General features: G+C 51.3%; 2 protein-coding genes across 5 annotated transcripts in view; one reads left to right on the forward strand and one right to left on the reverse strand.

Moving 5' to 3' along the window:
- The first annotated feature begins 99 nt into the window (after window positions 1-99).
- Window positions 100-5,024, forward strand: PAF1 (PAF1 homolog, Paf1/RNA polymerase II complex component). Of its 2 annotated transcripts, XM_006177945.3 has the most exons (14): window positions 102-411; window positions 931-960; window positions 1,059-1,151; window positions 1,465-1,586; window positions 1,679-1,745; window positions 1,833-1,934; window positions 2,011-2,116; window positions 2,200-2,268; window positions 2,352-2,455; window positions 2,542-2,658; window positions 2,759-2,887; window positions 3,884-3,989; window positions 4,100-4,190; window positions 4,268-4,825. In XM_006177945.3, exons 1-14 carry the CDS (start codon window positions 365-367, stop codon window positions 4,681-4,683), a joined length of 1,599 nt encoding a protein of 532 aa, XP_006178007.1. In that variant the 5' UTR covers window positions 102-364; the 3' UTR covers window positions 4,684-4,825. The 2 variants fall into 2 exon arrangements, with proteins under 2 accessions (XP_032341947.1, XP_006178007.1); XM_032486056.1 differs by having other exon boundaries at window positions 100-411; window positions 4,100-5,024.
- Window positions 4,970-22,760, reverse strand: part of SAMD4B (sterile alpha motif domain containing 4B) — a 35,766-nt gene continuing 17,975 nt past the window's right edge. For 2 of the 3 annotated variants that reach the window (XM_032486055.1, XM_032486054.1), the window contains exons 3-13: window positions 18,498-18,968; window positions 13,861-14,100; window positions 13,208-13,317; window positions 12,957-13,043; window positions 11,861-12,203; window positions 11,029-11,114; window positions 10,407-10,525; window positions 9,555-9,753; window positions 9,240-9,363; window positions 7,375-7,458; window positions 7,136-7,164 (exon numbers count right to left, since the gene is read on the reverse strand). In XM_032486055.1, coding sequence (XP_032341946.1) covers window positions 7,136-7,164; window positions 7,375-7,458; window positions 9,240-9,363; window positions 9,555-9,753; window positions 10,407-10,525; window positions 11,029-11,114; window positions 11,861-12,203; window positions 12,957-13,043; window positions 13,208-13,317; window positions 13,861-14,100; window positions 18,498-18,861 — 1,785 coding nt within the window. In that variant the 5' untranslated portion in view covers window positions 18,862-18,968. Of the gene's footprint in view, window positions 7,165-7,374; window positions 7,459-9,239; window positions 9,364-9,554; window positions 9,754-10,406; window positions 10,526-11,028; window positions 11,115-11,860; window positions 12,204-12,956; window positions 13,044-13,207; window positions 13,318-13,860; window positions 14,101-18,497; window positions 18,969-22,760 lie in introns of all 3 variants that reach the window. The other variant, XM_014553523.2, reaches the window with a different exon arrangement.

Below are 22,760 nucleotides of genomic sequence, written 5' to 3' on the forward strand. Positions count from 1 at the left end.
CTTTTCTGCTTTGTTCCGCCCTTTACGCAGCCGTTCGCCAATCCGGATGTAGATCCAATCAGACTCTATTTCCCAGAAGGCCTCACGGCGTGAGGCGACCTGCGGTCTTCAGCGTCTTGGCGGCAGTTGGTGGAGCCGGACCTGGGAGTCAGTTCGTGGCGCTGCTTGCGCGTTTACCTGAATACTAAGTATTGCTCGTGTTACTGGAACTCTTCTCACCAGTACACCTTACTCTGACCCTATCCCTGAGGAGAGCGGCGCCAGCCCGAGCCTTGCCTCGGATTGGTCGTCCGGCACGCCCCTTTGCGTTTTCTTGTACTTTTTTTTAAGGCTCTCGTCTAGGGCTGCTCTTTTTTTCATCGTCATGGCGCCCACCATTCAGACCCAGGCCCAGCGTGAGGATGGTCACAGGTAGGCACCAGGCCTCCTGGCTGTATCGCTCTTATGTAGGTCTGTACAGGTTATGGCTAGTCGGGAGGGTCGGGCGTGGATATTGGCCTGCAGTATCACCAGCCCTTCCCCCAGGTCTGTTCGTGAGCTCATGTAGCAGGTTCCTTCGGTCAAGTTCCCAAGGTGTTGCCTCACTTCTCCCTTTGCCATGAAGTTCCGGGATTAGGCCCTTGGAGACTTTACCCAGGAGGGATTTTTAATTCCTTTAGACAAGCATTTGGAGATCCTTTTCCCAAAAACAATTGAGTACATGACTCTTTATTAAAGCAGTTGAAGACATCTCCTTCCTAAGGAACTGAATACGGCTTCATTCGTTAAAGCATTTAGGGACGCTGTTTCCGAAGGGAGCCGAATACTTGGCGCTGTCCACTAAAGCACTTTGGAGCAGACCCACTCCCTCTTTAAAAAGCTTGGAAAAGTGCCCTTCGCTCTCCCGTCAATCTCTCCATCTTTTTTCAATGCCTCTCTTTTTCTCACCAGGCCAAATTCCCACCGGACTCTGCCTGAGCGGTAAGCACCACTGGGTTTTCCCAGGAGAGGTGGGCCAGTAGGGTTTGGGAGCAGAGGTGGGGCAGTAGGGGCAGGGTTTTGAGCCACTGTGTTCCCAGGTCTGGAGTGGTCTGCCGAGTCAAGTACTGCAACAGCCTCCCTGACATCCCCTTCGACCCCAAGTTCATCACCTACCCCTTTGACCAGAACAGGTGAGACTGAGATGGGAGTTAGGGAAACAACTCACTTAGAATATGAGTTCCTTGAGGGCAAGGACTGCGTATCTTGTTGACTGTTCAGGGTCTAGAACAGCATCTAGCACATAGTAATAGGTGCTCCATAACTGTTAACGAGACAAGCAGTATCCAACTTTCTTCCCACTGGAGATTTGCTAGCCTTCTGACTCCAACACGGGGGACATTCCATTCTGAGTTCCTCCCTGGAGAAGCTTAGCCTCTGGGGAGCAGGGATATGAGGGGCAAAGCTGGAATCAGGAAACCATAGAGGGCATGCTTCTCCACCCAGGTTTGTCCAGTACAAAGCGACTTCTTTGGAAAAACAGCACAAACATGATCTCCTGACTGAGCCAGACCTGGGAGTTACCATTGACCTCATCAACCCTGACACCTACCGCATTGACCCCAATGGTATGTGGGGAGGCACGGGGGGCCTGCTGTAGGTCAGCAGAGACCAGGCCTGGGCTGCCTCATAGTCCTCCTCTCCCCTTGCTCTTTTCTAGTACTCCTAGATCCAGCTGATGAGAAGCTTTTAGAAGAGGAGATTCAGGCCCCCACCAGCTCCAAGAGGTGAGGGAGTGCTGAGTGGGGACACGGGACTGGCTGTGATGAGAGGAGGGCAGTGGGGTCCTGAGGTGCCCGATCCTCTCACTCCAGATCCCAGCAGCATGCAAAGGTGGTGCCGTGGATGCGGAAGACAGAGTACATCTCCACTGAGTTCAATCGTTATGGCATTTCCAATGAGAAGCCTGAGGTCAAGTAAGTTGTTGTGGGTAGGGAGGGGAGATTTCAAGTGTGTCCAGTGGCCCCTAAAGGCCTTTCTCTTCCTCCCTAGGATTGGGGTTTCTGTGAAGCAGCAGTTCACTGAGGAAGAAATATACAAAGACAGGGATAGCCAGATCACAGCTATTGAGAAAACTTTTGAGGATGCCCAGAAATCGGTAATTGAGGGACTGGGATCGGGGGAGGCAAAGATATGGCTCCAGAGTGCTTTTACTTCTCACCCTGTTTTTGCCCCTGCCAGATCTCCCAGCATTACAGCAAGCCCCGAGTGACACCAGTGGAGGTCATGCCTGTCTTCCCAGATTTCAAGGTCAGACCCAGGGCAGGAGGCAGAGGGATAGCCTGCCATCTCTGCCTGTCCTAGTCTTAACTCCAGTGTCCTCCATCCCGCAGATGTGGATCAACCCGTGTGCTCAGGTAATCTTTGATTCAGACCCAGCTCCCAAGGACACAAGTGGTGCAGCTGCATTGGAAATGATGTCTCAGGCCATGATCAGGTAAGTGGCCCTGCTGCCCACCTTGGCTTGCTCCTTATTGTCACTTAGTCCTCACTCTTAACTGTTCCTCCTTTCCCCCTCACCAGGGGCATGATGGATGAGGAAGGGAACCAGTTTGTTGCTTACTTCCTACCTGTGGAAGAAACGCTGAAGAAACGAAAACGGGACCAGGAGGAGGAGATGGATTATGCACCAGATGACGTGTATGTGGGTTGGGGTTAAGTTTTGGATCCTGAGAAGTGTGTCTCCTTTTTCTCTCTTGTAGGGAAGACATGGGGCTGACTCTTTCCCCTTCATCCTCAGGTATGACTACAAGATTGCCCGGGAGTACAACTGGAATGTGAAGAACAAGGCTAGCAAGGGCTACGAGGAAAACTACTTCTTCATCTTCCGAGAGGGTGATGGGGTTTACTACAATGAACTGGAGACCAGGTACTCAGCTCAGTCCTACCTCACTCAGATTAGCTTGGGCTTCTGCTTCAGAATTAGGACCCTGGGGTATGCAAGAGCCAACTTGGAGGTCATTTGTACCTAAGGACTTGTCACGTGCATTTGTAAGAGCAGAAGCACATTCACGCATGTGGGCTAGGCCTGGTTCTAACATAAGAACCCAGAAAGAAAATCTTTACCTAACACTGGCAATATTTAGAGCTTTCATGTAGGGTAGATAGCCAAGTTTTCTCTGATGTTAAAAAGAGACTTCACGTGAAAGTAAACACAGCCAAAATATAGTGATACATAGAATCGGTGTGAGTATTTTAAACAAAACACTAGGTACACATTCAAAAATGTGAACCCCCAAACTGTTCCCTGATGACTAAAAGTTTAGTGCTGTACTGGGACTTTTGGTGTAAAGGTTAGAAAGGTGACCTTGAGTTTCTGTTTAAAGCAGCGATCACAAATGCTGATCCCATAAGCCTGGCAAGAAATGTAAAAGGCGGCACAGTGGGGCTCTTGGGGTCTAGGTTACCTGTAGAGCTCTTGGCAGCTTCCAAGGGGCACCATGACCCAAGCCCAGCAAAGGGCTCAACCCATTGCTGCTATGCTGGGGTGGGGGTGGGGGGCGGGAGGCAGGCAACAAAAGCCCAGTGGGGTCAGATTTATATTTTCCAAAAGCCAGAAATCCATATTCTGTTTTTAAGTATAGGTAACTAATTCACATTAAAATCTCTTTGTTTATACACGTTAAGTGCATATGTACAGGACATACATATGCACGAATATAAAGTACAGGGCAACCAAACTGATAACTTAGAAGCTATCATTCCTCCTGTCCTCTGCTCCCAACCCCGAAGTTCAGTTACCCTTATTCAATCGTATTTATTCTCGTCTAAGCACAGATGCATAAAAACAAGTTAGATGAGATTCCCCACTGGGGGTCTTTAACTGAATCTTCCATACCCCTACTCCTCAACTCCACCACTGCAGGGTCCGCCTGAGCAAGCGCCGGGCCAAGGCTGGGGTTCAGTCGGGTACCAACGCCCTGCTTGTGGTCAAACACCGGGACATGAATGAGAAGGAATTAGAAGCACAGGTAATAAGCAGCACTGACCCAGGGCACCCATGGGGAGGGTAGTAGTTGGTGAGGAGAGGGACAGGAGCTGGGCAGAACACCTTTCTTCCCCTCAACTCTGCTGCTTCCAGGAGGCACGGAAAGCTCAGCTGGAGAACCACGAACCCGAGGAGGAAGAGGAAGAGGAAATGGAGACAGAAGAGAAAGAAGCTGGGGGCTCAGGTATAGCTGGACAGTCCAAACTCTGGGAGCCCTGGGAGGATGGGAAACTGGGTCTCACTTCTCCTTGTCCTGCACAGATGAGGAACGAGAGAAGGGCAGCAGCAGTGAGAAGGAAGGCAGTGAAGATGAGCACTCAGGCAGTGAGAGTGAACGGGAGGAGGGTGACAGGGATGAGGCAAGTGACAAGAGTGGCAGCGCTGAAGATGAAAGCAGTGAGGATGAGGCCCGGGCTGCCAGAGACAAAGAGGAGATCTTCGGCAGTGATGCTGACTCTGAGGACGACGCTGACTCTGATGATGAGGACAGAGGACGGGCCCGTGGCAGTGATAATGATTCAGACAGCGGCAGCGATGGGGGTGGCCAGCAGAGCCGGAGCCACAGCCGGAGCCGGAGCGCCAGTCCCTTCCCCAGTGGCAGTGAGCATTCTGCTCAGGAGGATGGCAGTGAAGCTGCAGCTTCTGATTCTAGTGAAGCTGACAGTGACAGTGACTGAGTCCCAGGGCCTTCAGGGCTGGTACAGACACAATTATTACGTGCAGAAAGGCACTTTTCGAGTGGTCTATTTTCAAGCCTTTTGCTTTGTTTCCCTCTTCCTTCTCCAAACCTTTGCTGTTAATAAAGCCAACTTCTCTTTACTTCCCCTCCCAGGCCAATGGTCTCCTTCTGCCTTCCCACCCCCCAGGTGCTTAAGGCACAGAAGCAAAGGCCACAGAGGCAGGGCCACTACGTTTTCCATGAAATGTAGCATAACAAAGGTCAGAATCCTTTTTGTTTGTTTGTTTTTTTTTCCAAAATAAGCCCAGACCAATAAACAAGTGAAACTCCAACAAATAAGTCTTCTCCAACAGTGAGAAAAACTATACAGTTACTCAAAGCTGATTCTGCCAGTGGGGCTGGGGATAGAAGGGTGAAATCATGGCAGAGGGGCCAGGGGGCAGGGAGGGGTGGGAGCGGATCAGGGTCCTGCCCATCAGAGTGAGGCCGCCTGCGTCCTGCACACTCTGCTGTCAGGTGGGGGGAGGGGGGCAGCTCTTGCCTCCCATTGTGTGTGGGGGTGTCCCTCACCACCTCCCAGTGCCAGGCAGACCCAGCTCACCCTGATGGGTAGTGAACAAGACAGGACTGGCTGGGAGGAGGTGAGGGTCTCTAAGAGGGACACCCTGCTGATACCAAACGAGGTGGCCCCTGTCCATCCCACTTCCCCGGGCTAAGAGGAGGACTGGAGAAGCCCTGGGAGTTGGAGGGGAATGAGCAAAGGCACAGAAACATGGAGGAGCCGGGATGGGGGACTTGCATAGGTTGATGAGTGTGCAAGAGGTACATAAATAAACCTGACACCCCACCCAGCCCGGCACTGGGAGAGGAGGTGGGGACCTAGAGCAGGTCCCCAGGGCCACCCTGCCCCCTGGCTTCCTCCCTCTCCTGGGCTTAGAGCTGAGGGAGGTCCAGACCAGGACAGGGGCAAGAAGTTCTGGGGAATGGGGGGAGAGTGCAGGGAGGGCGGTGGTTTTAAAATTTTTTTTTTTGGTTTTTTGTTTTTTCCCAACATTTTGTATCTTTAATAACATACACAATGGTTACCAGCCATATTCATAACAAAAGTTATTCATAAAATGTATCTAAAAATAACATTTTTTTTCCTTTTCGGTGTGAAAAGCTTGAGAATGTCCCAGTGGGGGAGGGGAGGTTAAGGGGAAAGTTGGGGGGAGGAATAGGGGACCCTGGCTTCTCCACAGCCTGAACCCCCAAATCCCCTTCCCTCCACCTGGGCCCTAGCACAACCCCTCAGTAGGAACAGGGATCAGAGGGTCTGTGTAACTCCAGGGCTGGGACGAATCTCTGGGTTATGACATAGTGTTCCACTTAAGTGAGGTCATGGCAGAATGGCGGGGGATGGTGGGGGGAAGGTTGAAAGAAAAGGGAGTGGGAGTGGGGAAAGAAACCAAAAACCATCCCCTTTCCCTTATTCCTTACCCCCAAGTCTTTTCAGCAACCAGACCTGAGAGTGGAGAAGGGTTTGTGTTGGTGGGGGAAGGGGATGTTAAGGCAACAGACTTCCTGACCTCACTGGCTGCCCTGGCTCCCCGCCTTCAACCTCTGCATCTAGGGAGCCAGGGCTGGGGGTAAGTGGGGAAGGGCTAGGGGGTATGAAGGAGGGGGCTCTGCCCTCTCCTCTTGTAAAATTTAGGCTCCCCCTGCCACTTTCTTGGCTCAGAGAGAGGCCTGGGGATTCTAAAAATGAGAGGGAATGATTAGAGAGAAAAACCGTTAAGAACTATATAAATATGTATCTTAAATAGGCCTAAGAAATTAATTGTAGAGAACCTCTGATAAACAGGGCAAGAGGAGGTGAGTGAGAGGAGGGTGGCTCCTGTCCTGGGGAATGATGGGAATGGGGAAGGAGAAGTGGGTGGGAAGGAGGGGAGGAGAGGGAGAGAGGGAGAGAGAGGGAGGGAGGGAGAGAGATAGGCAGACACCCTCCTCCCCTCACCTGCCTTCTCAGCTCCTCTCTGACATTCAGGAGAGCAGGCTATGGACCCTGCTGTTCTCTCCCTAAATGTCAGATGGTTCTGAGCAGGCCCCACAAGATGGTGGGTCAGTGAGTCTCTAGAGGAGACTGTTTCCTTGGGAGGGGCAGGTGGCCGGTGGTTTGGAGGAGGCAGGGGTGGGATGGGGCCTGGTGGGGGATGAAAGAGGGAAGGAGAGGCAGGCAGGCTGCCCCCTATCCCTGCTCCCTGGGCCTCAGCAGAGATCCCTCAACGGGCCTGGGAGTGAGCAAGGCATGTGCCAATGTTAAACAAAAGTTAAAAGGGTGATAGAGTAGAAAAATATTAGAATGTATAGCTGAGCCAGCCCACCCTCTTCCTGTTGCAGAGAAGCCCGTTGGGGGTTGGCCCCCGCCCGCCGCCCGGGGAGACTATGGGTGCGCTGGGCTGTGGGTCCCGTCAGATGGTGGAAGTTTTGTCTGTCCCATCTGTGGTAAGAAAGGGAGGGAGGGAGGAAGATCAGCAGCTGGCAGGAGGCCCAAGAAAAAGCGCTCAGGTAGCCTGTCATCCCAGTCAGGCCCTCCCTGGAGTCCAGCCTCCCCTAGGGACCCCTCAGGATGACTCTGAGTTGCTCAGTTCAGAGATGGAGACGCTGCCGGGTAGGTGGGAGCTGGGTCAGGGAAAGAGGAAATGCTCACCACCCAAGGCGTGTTCTGTCATGCTCAGACACAGAGACTCCAGAGTGGGATTGATCTCCAGGTCAGGCCCAGGGACCGGGCAGTCTGGGTAGGAGAAAGGAGAATGGAAGCAGTAAGGACTAGATGGATGAAGAGCAGAGATGTGAAGACAAAGGCTTGAATGAGGGAGAGGCTGAGGGGCACAAAAGGGAAAGGGAGAGAGAGAAGAGACAAAAGGCAAGAGATGGAAACAGCAGAATGTGAGACATGCGCACACTCGGATGGAAGGTATGGCTGGGCAGAGATGAAGGACAGAGAGAGGCCTGGGTGTGTCACAAAGCAGGCAGATGACAAGGACAGAGGCTTGGTGACACAGAGAAAACCTGACCTGCAGACAAAGGAAGCGATGAAAAGCAGGGGGAGCTGCCTGGAGGCCACACGTTCACTGCACGTTCCCTCTGGCACAGTCTAGGCAGCTGCCCTGAGCACTGGGCAGCCCTATGCTCCCTGATGACCTGCTCTGTACCTGGTGCAGAAGCTTCATTAGAACCCTTCCCACCCCACATGGACTTGCTCCTCTGGGCAGGATGTGCCTGAAGCAGACCTGCCAGGTGGGGCGAATGTGGACAGCAGCCATGGGGCTTGTCCTCATACTACCTCTCAAAGGGCCTCCTATTCAGCCCACCAGACCCCTGGGTAGCCCTAACCCCATCTACTGCTTAAAACCCTTCCTGGGCTCCTCACTGCTTTGAGAGGAATGCTGATCTTTTTATGTGGGTATAGAAGATCTTGCTCTCACCCTCCAACCTCACCTCTCACCACGTCTCCTCTGAATCCTGATCTCAGACCATGTTAGACCATCTACTTGTCTCTCCTTAATGAAAAAAATTTTTGACCTTGGGCAAGTCACCTCACTGAGACTCAGACTCATCACTAATAAGATGGGAATAGAATCAGTGCCCTCACATGTGCAGTTGGGAGGATTTTTCAACAGTGCAGGAAAGCTGTCTGACACACAGTCCAGCACACAGCATACCAATAAAAAGAACTGGTCTAATTTTTCACTCCTGTAGTTCATCAATCCAGTCATTTAACATCATTTACAGATGTCTACCATATGCCAAGCCCTGTGCTAGAATGAACATGACTAACAGGGTCTTCTGCCTCCCAGAGATAGCAGTCTACATAATCTCATAAATTAAAAATCCCTAGTGATTTGGCTGTTTGTGACATTAAGAGCTTAGGGTCAAAGGCAAATCTAAGTTCTCTCCCCTTTCCAGACCAGCCTTATCTGCCTCTGCAGCCTCAGCACCCAGCAGGAGGCCTGGCACAGGAAGTCACCTCTGTCTCATTGAGCAATGCAGGGCTAACACTTCTCTAACCTCTCCTTTGCCCACTTTGCCCTCATTCTGATCTCCCATCTCTAGGCTGGTCTGTGAGCAGAGAGAAAACAGCCCTTTCACTTCCAACAACCTTTAGTATAGAATCTGACCCAAGAGCTGAAGTCTACTTCTGAAGCATGCCAGTGGACTGACAGGCAGGGCTCCCCTCCAAAGAAAACTCACTTTGTCTCATCCCCTCTACCCCTTCCAAGCTGAGTACTTAATGATCCTTGAAAGAGATGGTGACAGAGACAAAAACACTAAGATTATGACACAGGGAGGGAGGTAGAGATAGGGCGGCGGGAATCAGGGATGCGAAGATTGGGGGCCAGGGGGAGAGGGAGAAGGGAGGAAGGTGGGGATGTGTGGGATGAACACAATGAGCTGAAGAGAGAGAAACACACACACACAACACATGCAAGGGATAGTTCGTACAAGACCCAGAACAGAAAAGAAAGGCCAGCTAGGGGTGTTGAGGCAGAGTCCCAAGGGTGGGCACCTTACCTGGAGGGAACATGAGAATGGCCTGGGGCGATGAGTGGACTGGGAGCGAGTGGGTGCGCTGCACAGAGCTGCGGCTCTGGCTGGGCATGCTGTTGCTGCCTCCGGGGTTGGCGAACCACAGGTTCTGCATGGCCATGGGAGACAGAGAGAGCAGGGGGTGAGTGGGGAAGAGGCCCAGACTTAGAGTGGTAGAGTTGGCAAGGGAGTCCTCTTCCCTCTAAACTGGGCCCAGACACAAAGACAAGGACACACACATCTCAGGCACCACCACCCCAAAACCAGATGTGCCAGGCCCTCTCCTTCCAACCGGCTCACCTGTCGGCCCTGGCCCCCAAGGCTGGGGCTGGTGAGGGCATGTCGGGGGGAGATACCCCCAATGCCCGAGGGGCTCAGAAGGCCCATCCTACCAGGCGGAAGGGCCCGCGGAGGCATTGGGAACTGTCGCTGGGTCCGCCGGGCCACTCCCATCCCCACAGAGCCAGCTATGGGGAGTGAGTTGGAGCCAAATGCCCAGCTGTGAGAGAGCAGAAGGCAGGGTGTCAGTTTAGGTGGATGGGCCCCATCTCTTACTCATCTACCCCTATAACCCTCATGCGCGGGACAGAACACAGATCTACTCTGTCCAAGTCCCTGCACAGTACGTTCTGTCTCCTCCTGCCCCAAGGGTACTCCCAGGATGGAGACGGGGAGTGTACAAAGGTTTCCTAGAGTCCAATCAAAGCAGCTCTCCTAACTTTAGTTCTTAATATTTCTGTTATTTGAGAAGGGACTTCAGAGCACTCTGCACACAGGTGAGAACAAGGGACAGGCAAGGGGCGGCTATCAGGACATGCACTGGTTTTGCCAGCTCAGCACTCTGTTCTAGTGGTAGGAACACCCTGATTTTGTTTTCTTTTCTTTCTTTAAAAAAAATTTATTCAAGGTCTTCAGAGAGCAACATCCAGACTCCAGATCCAGCTGCCAGTAAGACCCTATTATGCTGTGGGTATTGGACACCCTGATTTTCTTATGGGAAAGTCTTCACTGGGTGACTTGTATAAGGTCACCCAGCGACTGAATGAACAGAACCAATTCCCAGCCCATAACACAATCACCCCTCTAAGCACTATCTGTTAACCATCAAGGGTGTAGGGAAGGAAGGTCCCTGTGCCCTGGCCGCCTGCCCACCCTTTCTGCTGCCGGTAGTTCTGCATCTCTAGTGCGGCTTTGCGCGGGAAGGTCCGGAGGAGCTTCAGCACTTGCTGTTTCCAGGACAGCAGCCGTTTCTTCTGCGTCTCGGTGAAAGCCTAGAATCAGCGGGGGAAGGGGTGTGTGTGTGTGCTTCTTGCAGATCTGCTTTCTATCCATTTGCTCAAATATTTATCAACTGCCTGCCCTGTGCTGGGCAATGCTGGGACAAAGAGGTGACCTGTGCTCACAGAGCTTACAGTTTAGTTGGGGAGAAGACACATACACAATCATAACTGTGCTAAGTGCTGTGAGGAGAAGCATAGGAGGCATAAGAAACCTGATGTTATGAGGGCCGGTGAAGACATCCCTGAGATACAAACATCTGAACTGAGAGCTGAGGGACCAGTAGGAGGGAGGGGGGCTCAGCCTTCAGAGAAGATTATGTTTGAATCTGAGAAGGAGAGCTCAGGGCATCCACTGAACACAACATGGGGGCGATGAGGGCTGGAGAGGTGGGCGGGGCCAGCCAGGCAGGACACTGTTGGCCACATAAGGAATGTTGGTCTTGAGAGTGACTGGGCAGCCCTTCCCCTCTTGGAAGCCCTAGAGAAGGCCTTACCTCATGACTCAGGCACTTCTCGATGAGCTGGAGGTAACTGGTGATATTCTCCTCGTCTGGTCGGGACACCAGCAGCTGGGTGCACACTTGGGGACACGGGAAAGGGCAAGAGGTTAGCCCCCAGCATGCCCTCTGCCATGTTCCAGCTTCCCCAGCCACAGCTGGATGGCACAAAGAGTGGGTCAGGAAACTCATGCTCGGTAAGTTAAGTACTAGCTATGTGCCAAGCACTGTACCTGGCTTATCATGAGACTATATAAAGTGCCAGTCATAGTGCCTGGCATAAGGCAGATACGAAGTCAATGACACCTTTTCTCCTTTTAACTCTTGCAACAGTCTCATCAGTGTAGGCATTTTTAGACTGAGGAGCCTGAGGCTCAGAGGGGTTGAGTCACTTGTCCCAGGTCACACAGCTGAAAGAATACAGACCCACGTGTAAAGTTGCCTATGCCATGCTGCTTTAAGAAAGGCCAAGCCCATTAAGAGCTTCACCATACCCAGCCGGTGGACTTCAGTTCCCTTTGAAAGAACCAATAGATTTGCCTTATCTGTTCATTCTTTACTATATGCAGTTTCACTAACACACTGTCTCATCTTCTGCTCAGGATAGAGACACTTTTGAGGGTAAGGGCTGTCTCCTACCATCAGCTTGGACATACCTGAGGGCAGGGGCCTTGTCATCCTTAGTCTTAACCATTCTCTGCAGTGCTCTAGTCCCCAGGGTACTTTAAAAAGCTCTGCTCCCATCATTTAAATTAGATTTGACCCTTGATGCCTGGGTTCACTTGGCTCCCTGCCCCAGAATTTCCTATTGGGCCCTGTATGATCTCACCTTTGCCCATCACCCGTGTAAACTGGCTGGGGATGTCTCCGTCGGCGACGGGAGCTGGGGCTGGCTCACTACCATCAGTGGAAGCTGGAGCTGGTGGAGCAGGGTAGCTCTCTGCAGCTGGAGGGTCCTTGGCCTCACTGCCCTTGTCTGTGCTGGGGTGAGCCAGGGGAGGCTCAGCACCTGGCAGCGGTGGCTCCCCCCGGCCCCCATCCTTGACAGCAGGGGTGGTGGCAGCGGCAGCAGCCACAGTGGCCTGGAGGACACTGTAGGCTTTGATGGGGGTGATGATGATCTGCTGCAGCTCCTGCAGAGCGTTTCGCAGATTCCCGCCTTCCAGCACATCCTGAGTGGGGAGGACACAGCCCAGGTCACATGCCAGCCCTCACAGCTATGTATAATGACTACAAAAGCAGGGTCAGACAGCCCTTGGAGAAAGCTGGCAGGACCCTGTGTTCCAGCACATAGAGAAGGCAGGTAAGGGCACTGTCAGAGCACACACATATACAGACACACATCTGTACACACACATTATCTCTTCTCCCCTTCATGGTGGAATCCCATGGAGCCCAGGAGAAGGCAGGCTAATGCTGGGGCCTCAAGGTCCCACCGAGGATGGAACCAGATTCAGATCCAGAGATATGGACCGAGACTGGGGCTGGGAGGAGAGGGTAAAAATCAGAAGGCAAGTGGGAAGGAAAGGGAAAAAGGAATGCAGATCAAGGCAGGTATGGAAGGAGAGTGAGTGGACGACAAAGAGAGGAAATGGAAAGATCATGCACATAGAGGAGACACTCTGTTCTACAAGAAAGAGCAGACAGAAATAGAAAAGTGCAATAGAAAAGAAGTGATTGAATCAACAGACAGATTCTGCAGATACACACCAGGAGAGACAGGGAGAAGAGCGCCTTATCTTAGCCACAGGCAAGTGAGCCCTGTGATCCGACTGACTTGCACTTGGTCCCCAGAGCCTGGCTCCCTAGGGCTGGGGAGGCCCTAAGGGGAGGCCACATGGGCAGCAAGACTGACCCAGAGCCTTCAGCCACTGGTACCGCTGAGCAGCCAGCTGGCCTTGGAGACGGGGATACCCGGTCCTCACCTTCTCTAGGGATTTGAGAACGCTCTGCCTCTCTCGCAACTTCTGGATACTCAGGGCTATCTTGTGGCGGGCACCTTTGGTGACATTCTGTGGTAGGAGCAGAAGGGGAGAGGGAGCTGGAAATGGGAGGTTGAGGTACTTGGGGTGCCCCAACAAGGCCCAAAGAGATGGAAAAGGTTTGTTTGGGCTGCAAGGGTAATGTCAAAATGGTGCTGCCCCCAACCCTGCCCTAATGGTCCCCTTAGCGTCACCTGAGACTCCAAGTGCTGCTCAGTCAGTGTCATCATCTCCTCGTAGCTCATCTGTGAGAAGAGGGCCGCATACTTGTGCAAGCGGAGGCTCTTGAGCCATGAGGGCACATCTGCAGAAAGGGAGGGAGGGCAGAAGGTCAGGAGTCTGGTCCTGGTGACAGCTGTGGGGAAAGACCAGGCATAAGCCACAGACAGCCTTAAAAGCTGAAGTAAATTGGAAGAGGGTATGGAAAAGCCAAGTGTCCATAAGCTGCTAATTCTTCTGCCCAGTCAGACCCTTCCAGGTGGCCTTCCCTGACCAGGACACCCGACCCTTCTGAGCTGCTCAGCTGGATATGTACTAAGATGACCTCTGATGTTTTTACAAGTATTCCTGGAAACTCTGTTCCATCAGTTACCTCTGTGTCCTGGCTTTCTTCTCAGACTGGGGTGTCTGAGGGCAGGGGCTTCTCTCCGATCAGACTGGGGCTTGTGAGGGTCTCTCTGCTCAGGCTTGAGCCCTAAGTGCAGGGACTGTCTAATCGCCTTCTCTGGGGGGGAGGGGAAGAATTGAGTGGGGGAGGGACAGGAAGGCAGGGTGGCAGCTCAAGGTCCCTTTAAATTCTGCAGAAGCCTCTGGAGGAGGGTCCTAGTGCTACCCTCCCCCACTGTACCTTTCATGCCACTGCCGTCCTCCTGGAAAGTGTTCCGGCTGGAGCCCTGCTCCTCCGTCTGCTCACTGCCAGAGGAGGCCACGCTGCTCTGGGGCGAGAGGGGTGCGTGGTCTGGTGTAGTGAAAGCAGCCCGGGCCCCAAGCTCCTCTGGACTTGGCCACTCACCAGGGGCCTGGGGGCTTGTGGGGATGAGTGACATGGAGCGCTTCAGCGGGCTGGGGTGGATTTGGCAGGGGAGACCTGGCCAGAGGTGGAGAGAGAGGCAAGAGGTCAGGCTTGGGGATCTGATCACAGGAGACCATGCCCCCACCCCCTCTCCCCGGGCAGTGTTATGGATGGCAGCTCAGCTGTAGAATCCAACAAGGGGAAAGGACCCTGGGGTCTGAGGGGAATTGCCCACCAGGTACTGATGGTTCCCTCATTTCCCCACACCCAACTGGTCAGCCAGCTGTCAGCCACTCCTCTGAACTCTCCATTTTCTCTGCTAGCACGCTGGACCAAGTCACTGGTATCCCTAGTAGGAGTTACTGCCACAGCCTCCTCATCGGTTTCTTGCCTTTGTTCTTGCCCCATATAGTCTATTCACCTCACAGCAGCCACATGGATCCTTCTTAAAATGCAAATCTGACCCAGTCAGTCCCTGATTAGATCCTACCTATAGCTTCCCTTCACACTGAGAATGAAATTCAAACTTTTCCACACACAGGTCCCTGTAGGCCCTGGGCCCTGCTTATCTCTGGCTTCTCACTGACCTCTCATCTCCCGTAGCTTACCCTTTTGGTTCAAGCCTTTCTAGCCTTTGCCCACCCCCACCCCCAATTTGTTCCTGAACACTCAATCTTGTTCCAGCCTCAGGACTTCTGCACTTGCTCCTCCTTCTTATCCTCCTGATCTTAGCAGTTGGCTCCTCCAGGTCTCATCTCAGGCAAGTATCACCTCTTCTGAGGCCTTCCCTGAACCCTCAATAGTAAGCAGCTGCCCCCCAACCAACCCTGGTTACTCTATCACATTACTGTGTCTTACCTTTCTTACAGCACCTATCACAACTTCAAGTGACCTTATCAATTATCTGTTCACTTGTTTATTAACTGTACGTTCCTACAAGATCTGTGACAGCAGGGACCTGTCCTGTCTTAAACATCATTGTGTCCTTAGTCACCACAGTGGAGCCTTGATGACAAGAGGTTCTTCATAACTACTTGTAAAGCAATGAATGAAGGACATAAAGTGCTTCCTCAACACCTCTGTTATTGGGCTCTATCACCTCCAAATGACTTTTTTCTGTACTGAGCCCGAATCAGGGTGAATCCAGGCCCTCTTCCGCAGGATGTTTCACATCCTCCATCCATCCCATTCTGGAGACAGGAAAGGGGATCCAAATTGATTTTTAACCATTCTCAGGACAGGGCAGGTTCCCAGGAACTTCTAGACCTTTACATGTGCTACTCCCTCTCCTGAGCACACCATTCTTCCACCCTTATCTGCCAGCCATGCTCGCCTTCCTCCTGGCTCAAGTATGTCCTCTTCTGTGACTCCTTCCTCTGTGTTCCCTGGGCCCGTGTGCTGCTACCTCAAGCCCAGCACTTACTACCCCGTTCACTAGCCTGCTTCACTAGACTCTGGGCTTGTGTAGGATGGCAGCAAGCCTACTCAATCATTTCTGCATCCCCTGACCAGGGCATGATACACAGGAGTGCCCAAAGTTTCACGGAGTCCAAAAGGAGGGGACCCACCATCCTAAGGGTGCCTCTGAGCTTGACATAGGAAATCTAGAAGTATCTCAAGTCAAAGAAAGAAAAAGAAATAAGCCAAAGAAACCTCACCTTGAGTAGGTGAGAACACCGAGGCCCAGGGAACAGAAGTCCTTTGCCCCAGTTCCCATAGAGTTTGGAGGTAGAGACAGAAGAACCCCCACCTTGTTTCTGATGGAAAGGCTGGGATTCCTGCCAGTGCTACACTGATACTCAACCCTGGAAGGACGACCAGCCTGGGTATAGGCCCCAAAGCATCTTCCCTTATCTGTGACAGTACCTATGCTCCTAGCCAGGAAGTCACCTGAGGGACAAGGTAGTGCACTGACCTACCCACTAAGGACACCCTCCACCCCTATCTGTGACCTCTAGGGTTCTTCTGCATGGGGCTCCTCCCAAGGCTCTGGACTCCCAGAAGAAGATGGCACCTTCTGAGTCCTGAGGGAGTGGGGAACCCTCAACACAGGCCTTTTTTGGCCTGTCTTGGTGCCCCTGGCCTCCTCCTTCCTCCCTTTTCAGTCAAGGGGGCAGGCAAGGCTGAGAGGGCAGGAAGTTATCCTGATTGGAATGACTGTGCAGTTCCTGAGGAGCCCTGCTTGACCCTGCACTGGGGTAGAGGTTGGCCACTGCATGAGAACTATAAAAACAGGAATGCTGGTCAGAGATCCAGGGCCTCACACTCTCCAAGAAACCCTGGTCTGTCCTTGGCAGCACCCCAAACCCACCCTGCCTGCCCTTACAGGCCAATCCTTGCTCCCCACTCAAAAATATTTTAATGGCTTCCTGTTTCCTGCAACTGCTTAAAATTGAAATTGGAAAGCTTCATCCCAGCCTTCAAGGCCCCCAGAATGTGGCCCTAACATACTGAGATCTGAGAATCAAGCAGACCTGAGTTCAAATTCTGGCTCTGCCATCTATTAACTTCATGATCCTGGGCAAGTCACTTCATTTTCTCCCTCTGCCTCCATTTCCACATGTAGTCCTTGGCACAGGGGCAGGCACATGGTAAACATGAATATTTGCTACTGCTATTACTCATTTGAATCCCTGCACCTCTTTATCCCAGCCAGACTTGTCTGCATACTGTCCCCTCCTATTTGCCACCCCTATGCCTTCAATTCATGCTATGTCCTCTACCTGGAATGCCCAACTCCCTTCTCTCTTCTGGTTCAAATCCCCTATCCGACATTATTCCAGCGTGGTCTTTTAAAAGCTACTGTCCCCATCATGGAAGGGAAGAAATGAATGGGCACCCTGCATGGATGACCCGTCCTCTTGATGAGGTCTGAGCATCTTCAGGAAGGTGACTTTTAGATGGAGGCAGTGTAGCAGAGTAGTAAAGAATATGAGCTGTGGATCCAGACTGCCTGGATTTAAATTCTGGCTACACCACCATGGGCAAGTGACTTTTCTGTGACTCAACCAATGAATTTACAGGTATAAACCTCTCGGAACAGCTACTGGCAAAGATTAAACACTGAATATATTTTAGTTAGAATTATCATTATTAATACATCCTCCCAACCTGGACTCAGGAACTGTCATGCTCCAAGACTGGAAAACAAGGTCCAAGACACTTTGGGTTGGAACTAAAAGTTCCTGGAAATGCCCCTCTATTCCACTATCTTCCCTGATTCTTGCCAGCATCCGTGAGGGAGGCAGGTGACCAGGACATCCATATTCAACTGGGGAAAAAATGAAGCTCAGGGGTAACTGATGTGTACCTGGTGCAACACAGCTAGGTACCAAAGACCCAGGGATCACACCAACCACTGGCACAGATGACATTTCACAGCCACCCTCTCCCTCTCCTGGCCTGCTTTAACCAGTACCTGCTGAAGGGGGCTGGCTACCCTGAGGTTAAATCTTGGAAACCCCTTGCCTTGAATAAGTCATGTCACCTTACTAAGCCTTGGAAATGCCACTCTCCCTTATCCTGTTCACTTCAACAACTCACTGCAATACCAGCTCCTCCTGCTCACCCCAGTCTTTGGGGGTGCTTACTAAGCCCTTTTGAGACCACTTAGTTAGGACGATAGCATACTGGACAGAGGCAAACGCTGGCATCAGATTGCCTGGGTCCAAACCTTGGCCAGTTCCACCACTTGTTCTGTGACCTTGAATACATGACTTCACCTCTTTGAGTCTCGGTGCTCTCATCTGTAGAATGGGACTAATGATATGGCTGTGATGAGGATTAAATGAGATCATGTCTGGAAAGTGCTTATAAAAGAGTACCCAACACAGTCAGTGCTCAACAATGTTACCTACTATTATTAATGCCTTGTAGCATGCGTTACATCTTTATATGAACAGGCTTACAAATATACATTTCTCAGAAATGAGGCTGTAAGCTGGGGCCAGTTACAAAAATCTGGAATGTCTGAGCTGGAAGGGACCTCAAATTATGGTGATCAACTCAAAGCCTTCAGAGGCCAGGCAGGTATTACACATGCCCAGAGTGTGGTGGTAGGGGCAGAAGCTGACTGGGACACATGTGCAGGGTCTAAAGGTAGTGACCAATATTCAACTCCATCTTATCATTGTCACCAGGAACACAGGCCTTGAGTTGTCAGATCTTTTGAATTTTCAAGAGAAGCTGAAATCTGGATTTTTAGGGGAAAATTCCCAACTCCTTATATTGGCAAATTTATTGAAAAGCGCAACAAAATGAAACCAAAGTTTTGTTGAGTTTGAGCTCAATAAAACATATCTGCAGATCAGAAATAACTCTGGGAATGCCACTTCACAACCTCTGCACTGCCTCACAAAACTGAGGCCCAGAGAGGTTATGTGACTTGCTCAGGGCCACAGAGCGAGTAAACAGAGAACCCAGTCTGACCCTTTTCAAGTAAGCACGGCCTCCCAGGACTCCCACCTCCTCACCTGCGTTTGCGTTGCTCCCAATACTGTTGATGGCTGGCGGCACTGAGCTGGGTGGATGGAAGGGCACGTGTCCATTTTCCCGGGGTGGCTTGTCCTGCCAGCCTGGCCCTGCCTCCCCGGGGCCCAGCTCTGCAGGGCCTCCCCACTCATCTGAGCCCTGGCGCGAGTGGTAGGTAGGCTCAGGTCGGGTGCGGAAGCTGCCAGCCAGACGCTCTTCCAAGTGGCTTAGCCAGAGGGCCAGCGCATTGCGGTCCTCCAGTGTGGTGGCTGGGTGGATGAGGGCATAGGAGAGCAGTTGGCGGCTCTCCTCGATGAAGGCATTGCTCTCGATTGAGTAGGCCAGCACTTTCTGCAGCAGCCTCATGTACTCCGACTTGGCTTCCGTGTTGCCTGGCTGAAGCAGGGGCAGGTGGGACAGCAGGAGGGACACCACCTTTTCTTTGGACTCCTGCTGCCACTGGCTGACGATGGCTGCAGAGAGAACAAGAGGGAATGTCAGGGGAACAAGGGTGGGGGACTACTATAAAACTAGGAGAGGTCCCTACAGCCTGTTCCCTCAGTTCCAATCTCCTTTCCCTTCCCCTTTCATGACCACGACCTTGTCCCTCATATAGGTGATATCTACACACTCACCCTGCTTTCAGAGTAATTTTTTCTGGTTCTACCACTCCTACTCTCAGAAACCTGCTGTGGCTCCTAATCAGCCCAACTTGCTACTCCGGAATCTGAGCTCCTCCTGCTGCCCCCAGGCCTGTTCTTGCTATCCCCACTTCATCTTCATGACCTCTACCCCCTTGCCCCTGACAATCAAAAAAGCTGCTTTTCTGACTTGGAGGACAATGGAATACAGTGGTTAAAAACTTGGGCTCTGGAATCAGATGGTCTGGACTCCTCAGCTTACTAGCTGGACCTGAACCTCACAGAGTACTGGTGTCCTCACCTGAAAAATTCTGAAGATAGTTAACATTACCCAATTTAAAGTGTTGCTCTGAGATTGAATGAGTTAACAGAGAATGGGAAGTGGCTTGGCATACAGAACATGTTTAATAAATGCTTTCTGTTGCTTTTTAAACGGGACACTCAGCCTTTAGTCTCCCCTTCCAATTCATCCCATACACCCAGATGGATTTATCTTCCTAAAGCACACCAGGATATCTTGTTCCTGACCAGAAGCTTACAGTGGCAACCAGCACCAACAGTCTCAAGTTCAAGAGCTCCTAGTCCAACATCACCTTCACTTTCAGGGCACCCCTCCATCTCCATTCCTCCAGATAAAGACTCAGTTTAGGACACTCCCATCTTTCCCAGGGCTCTCTCCATGACATATTCATCCAAGCTTCCACACGCAGGCTGAGATTCAACGCTTTAGCCTGCAACAGTCTCCTTCCTCCTATCCAAATTCTAAGTCTTTTACAGACTGCCTAAATCCAGCCTCCTCCAGAAAGCCTTCCCTGGCTACTCCATGTCATGAGGATCTGGTGACCTCTCCTTTATATCCCATGGTCTGAGGGCTTGTCTGTCCTGTGAAGATGAGTGAAGTTTCTTCTCTCTACCCAGAAGTCAGCTCCCCAAGAGTAAGGCCCCAAGCAGGCCACACAATGGTGGCCTTGGGAAGGAACTGTTACAGGTCCGACTGTCCTTCCTGAAAACCTGTTACCACTTCCATGACTAGCTCAGTGGAGTGAAGGATGGCAGGTTATACTGATGGGGCAAGGGAAAAGGACAGAAATATCAACACTTGAGAAAAGAAACAACCATCAAGGACTGAGGCCAACTCTGCCCTCACTCTTGGGCCACCGAGCTCTTATCTGTAGCAAAGGTGATGATTTTCAAACACCTAACAAAGGAATTCTGAGAGGTGAGCTACTGGGCTATTTGTGAGGTCCTGGAAAGGGACAAAGGAGCTGACTCTAACCAAACAGAACTAGGACTCCAGAGAGGTGGATGAGGAAAAGGAACTGGGAGAGATATCGCTATGTCTCTCCTCTCCTACTTATTGATTATGTGACTCTGGGCAAATGTGATCACTTCACTGAGCTCTACTTTCTCTATCTGTAAAGTGGGGCTCAGAATCATTCCTACCTGGCATGGTTGCTACAAGACCATGGCACAAAGTAATAAGTACTGGGTAAACATCAGCTATCACTCCTAACACCATGGTTATTATATCTTACAGTGGCTCCTTCCTTTCAAATACCTACAGATTCTAAAGGCACAAGCCAACTCTTGGACCAGGAAACACAGAGGCTGTGAATGAGCATATACATAAGGAGAGCCTCAGAATTCCACGCATCTGGATTTCAAGCAAGCCCTGATCTAGACCCCTCTGCCTCTGATGGTGTTTCAATCCAACTTCCTTAAGACTTAACATTCGAAGGACCTCTGGTATCCTCTGCCCACACTATAGGTGAGACACCTGGCCACTGGGAGCCTTGCATAAGCACCTGAGAAATACCTTTTCACACATCTCTTTCTCTTAAGGACCTGTTTGGAAATCTATGGCCTGGGAATTCACATAAATTTCTAATTCTTACATCTGTAGCTCTAAGAAAATAAATCACATACAACTCCCAACTCCTGGCCATATTTTCTTGGCCTGGGCTTCACTGTCCCAAGCTTCTAGGCATTCATCTATTTGTCCAGAGTCATCAATTTGTGCAATGCCCATAGTACTAGCCAAAATAGAACTAGTAGTAATACTACACAATAGTAATAACGAGCATTTACTATGTATAGATACATGCTAAGAACATGATCATTTTTTATCCTCACTTCAACCCTGTTTTTTTAGCACCCCCATTTTGCAGATGAGGAAATAGATCTGGGAAGGTGAAGTCACTAACCCAAAGTAACAGAGCCAAGATCTGAACCCAGGTCTGTCTGCCTCCAGAATTGGGAAAAACTTTTAGCCACAATCCTCTATTCTCTCTCCAATGCCACGTATCTTCTTCCTCAGTCCCTGGCTTTCCAGATCCCTTTGAGGACCTGCCGCTCAAGGCTAGGAAGCTTGATCCTCTCCATTCATATTCTCCTAAACCAGCTCCTCACGACCACAAAGCTGTCTCTTAGGTCATCTCTGTATCTAAAGAGCTTCCCATGGTGGGACAATCCTTCCTGACTTCAGGAAGCCTTCACCTTTCACGCTGTCCCACCTCCATAGGTCACTGGATCACATGGGAAGGAATTCACTGGTACCCCATTTCCCTGACTTAGTCCCTGAGTTTTCAGTTCTTGATGAGAAGGAAGAAGAAATATAGTGTTTAGATTAGGGACAGAAACTCAAGGACTTGCACCCCAGCTGTATCGTGCAGTTGCCTCGGCAATATGTTTCCTCCTTTGTAAAAGAGGGATTGCAGGGCTGCTGAGAGGATTTAGGCAGACAATGCATGTAAAACACCTGACAGAGTCTGCCCACAGTAAGCACTCAGTATGTGATTCAATGATTGGTGTTTTTCTCCCTTCCCCTCCAGCAGAGTCGACTACCCCTTTAGCCCTACCCTGATGCCCTCAATCGCTGTTGTTTTGGCCTTGCAGGGTAGCTCTGGGACATAGAGAAGCCTTGTCTAGTCCCTCCCCCACCCCAGAGTACTGCCAGGACCCCAGGGCTAAGGGACACAGCTTCTCCTCTGGTACTGCCAGGGGATGTGACAGAATAGCCCCAAGGACTGGGCTCAATGAAGGACCTTGTTCTGTAGAGAAAGGGGAGAGTTTGGGACGAATGGAGGCTGACCCTAGGAAAATGTGTGTTCATGTATCTGTGAGGTGGTGTGCTGGGGAGGGCGGGCCTCCATGATTGGGAAGCATCAGTGAGCACTAGAATTGGTCCAAGGAATCTGCACAGCCTCAGTCCCCTTGGGGTGAGCCCAGCTGGGGCTGCAGATGATGGGTGGGGATGGAACTTCTAGTTTCCTGCCCAGATTAGAAAAGTCTGGCCCAGAGTTGAGGCACAGCAGAGGCCCAATGAATACCTGCACAATTGAACCCAGATGGTCTCCTGGAAGGTAGTGGTGTCTGTGTGTGTCCTCTCTAGGATCCCTTGACCTCAGGTCACCCTGTCTTATATTCTAGCAGAGCATACCGAGTAAGCGCACAAGTCAGCAGGCAAATTTGCCTGGATTCAAAATCCAGCTCTGCCTCCACGACCTAGGTCAATATAACTGTGGGCCAGTCCTTTAACCTCTCTGAGCCTTGGTCTCCTCTTTTGTACACTGGGGATAGTAAAAGCCCCTACGGCACAGTTAGTTGTAAAGATTCAATAAGAGA

This window comes from Camelus ferus, chromosome 9 (assembly GCF_009834535.1).
Source record: "Camelus ferus isolate YT-003-E chromosome 9, BCGSAC_Cfer_1.0, whole genome shotgun sequence".
NCBI lineage: Eukaryota > Metazoa > Chordata > Mammalia > Artiodactyla > Camelidae > Camelus > Camelus ferus.

Bases quoted from the DNA above. Each gene is read 5' to 3' on its own strand.
- PAF1 (XM_032486056.1), top strand. From the start codon at position 365: ATGGCGCCCACCATTCAGACCCAGGCCCAGCGTGAGGATGGTCACAG. The intron at 1,935-2,010 runs GTAAGTTGTTGT...CTTCCTCCCTAG, and splicing joins AATGAGAAGCCTGAGGTCAA to GATTGGGGTTTCTGTGAAGC. The intron at 2,117-2,199 runs GTAATTGAGGGA...TGCCCCTGCCAG, and splicing joins TTGAGGATGCCCAGAAATCG to ATCTCCCAGCATTACAGCAA.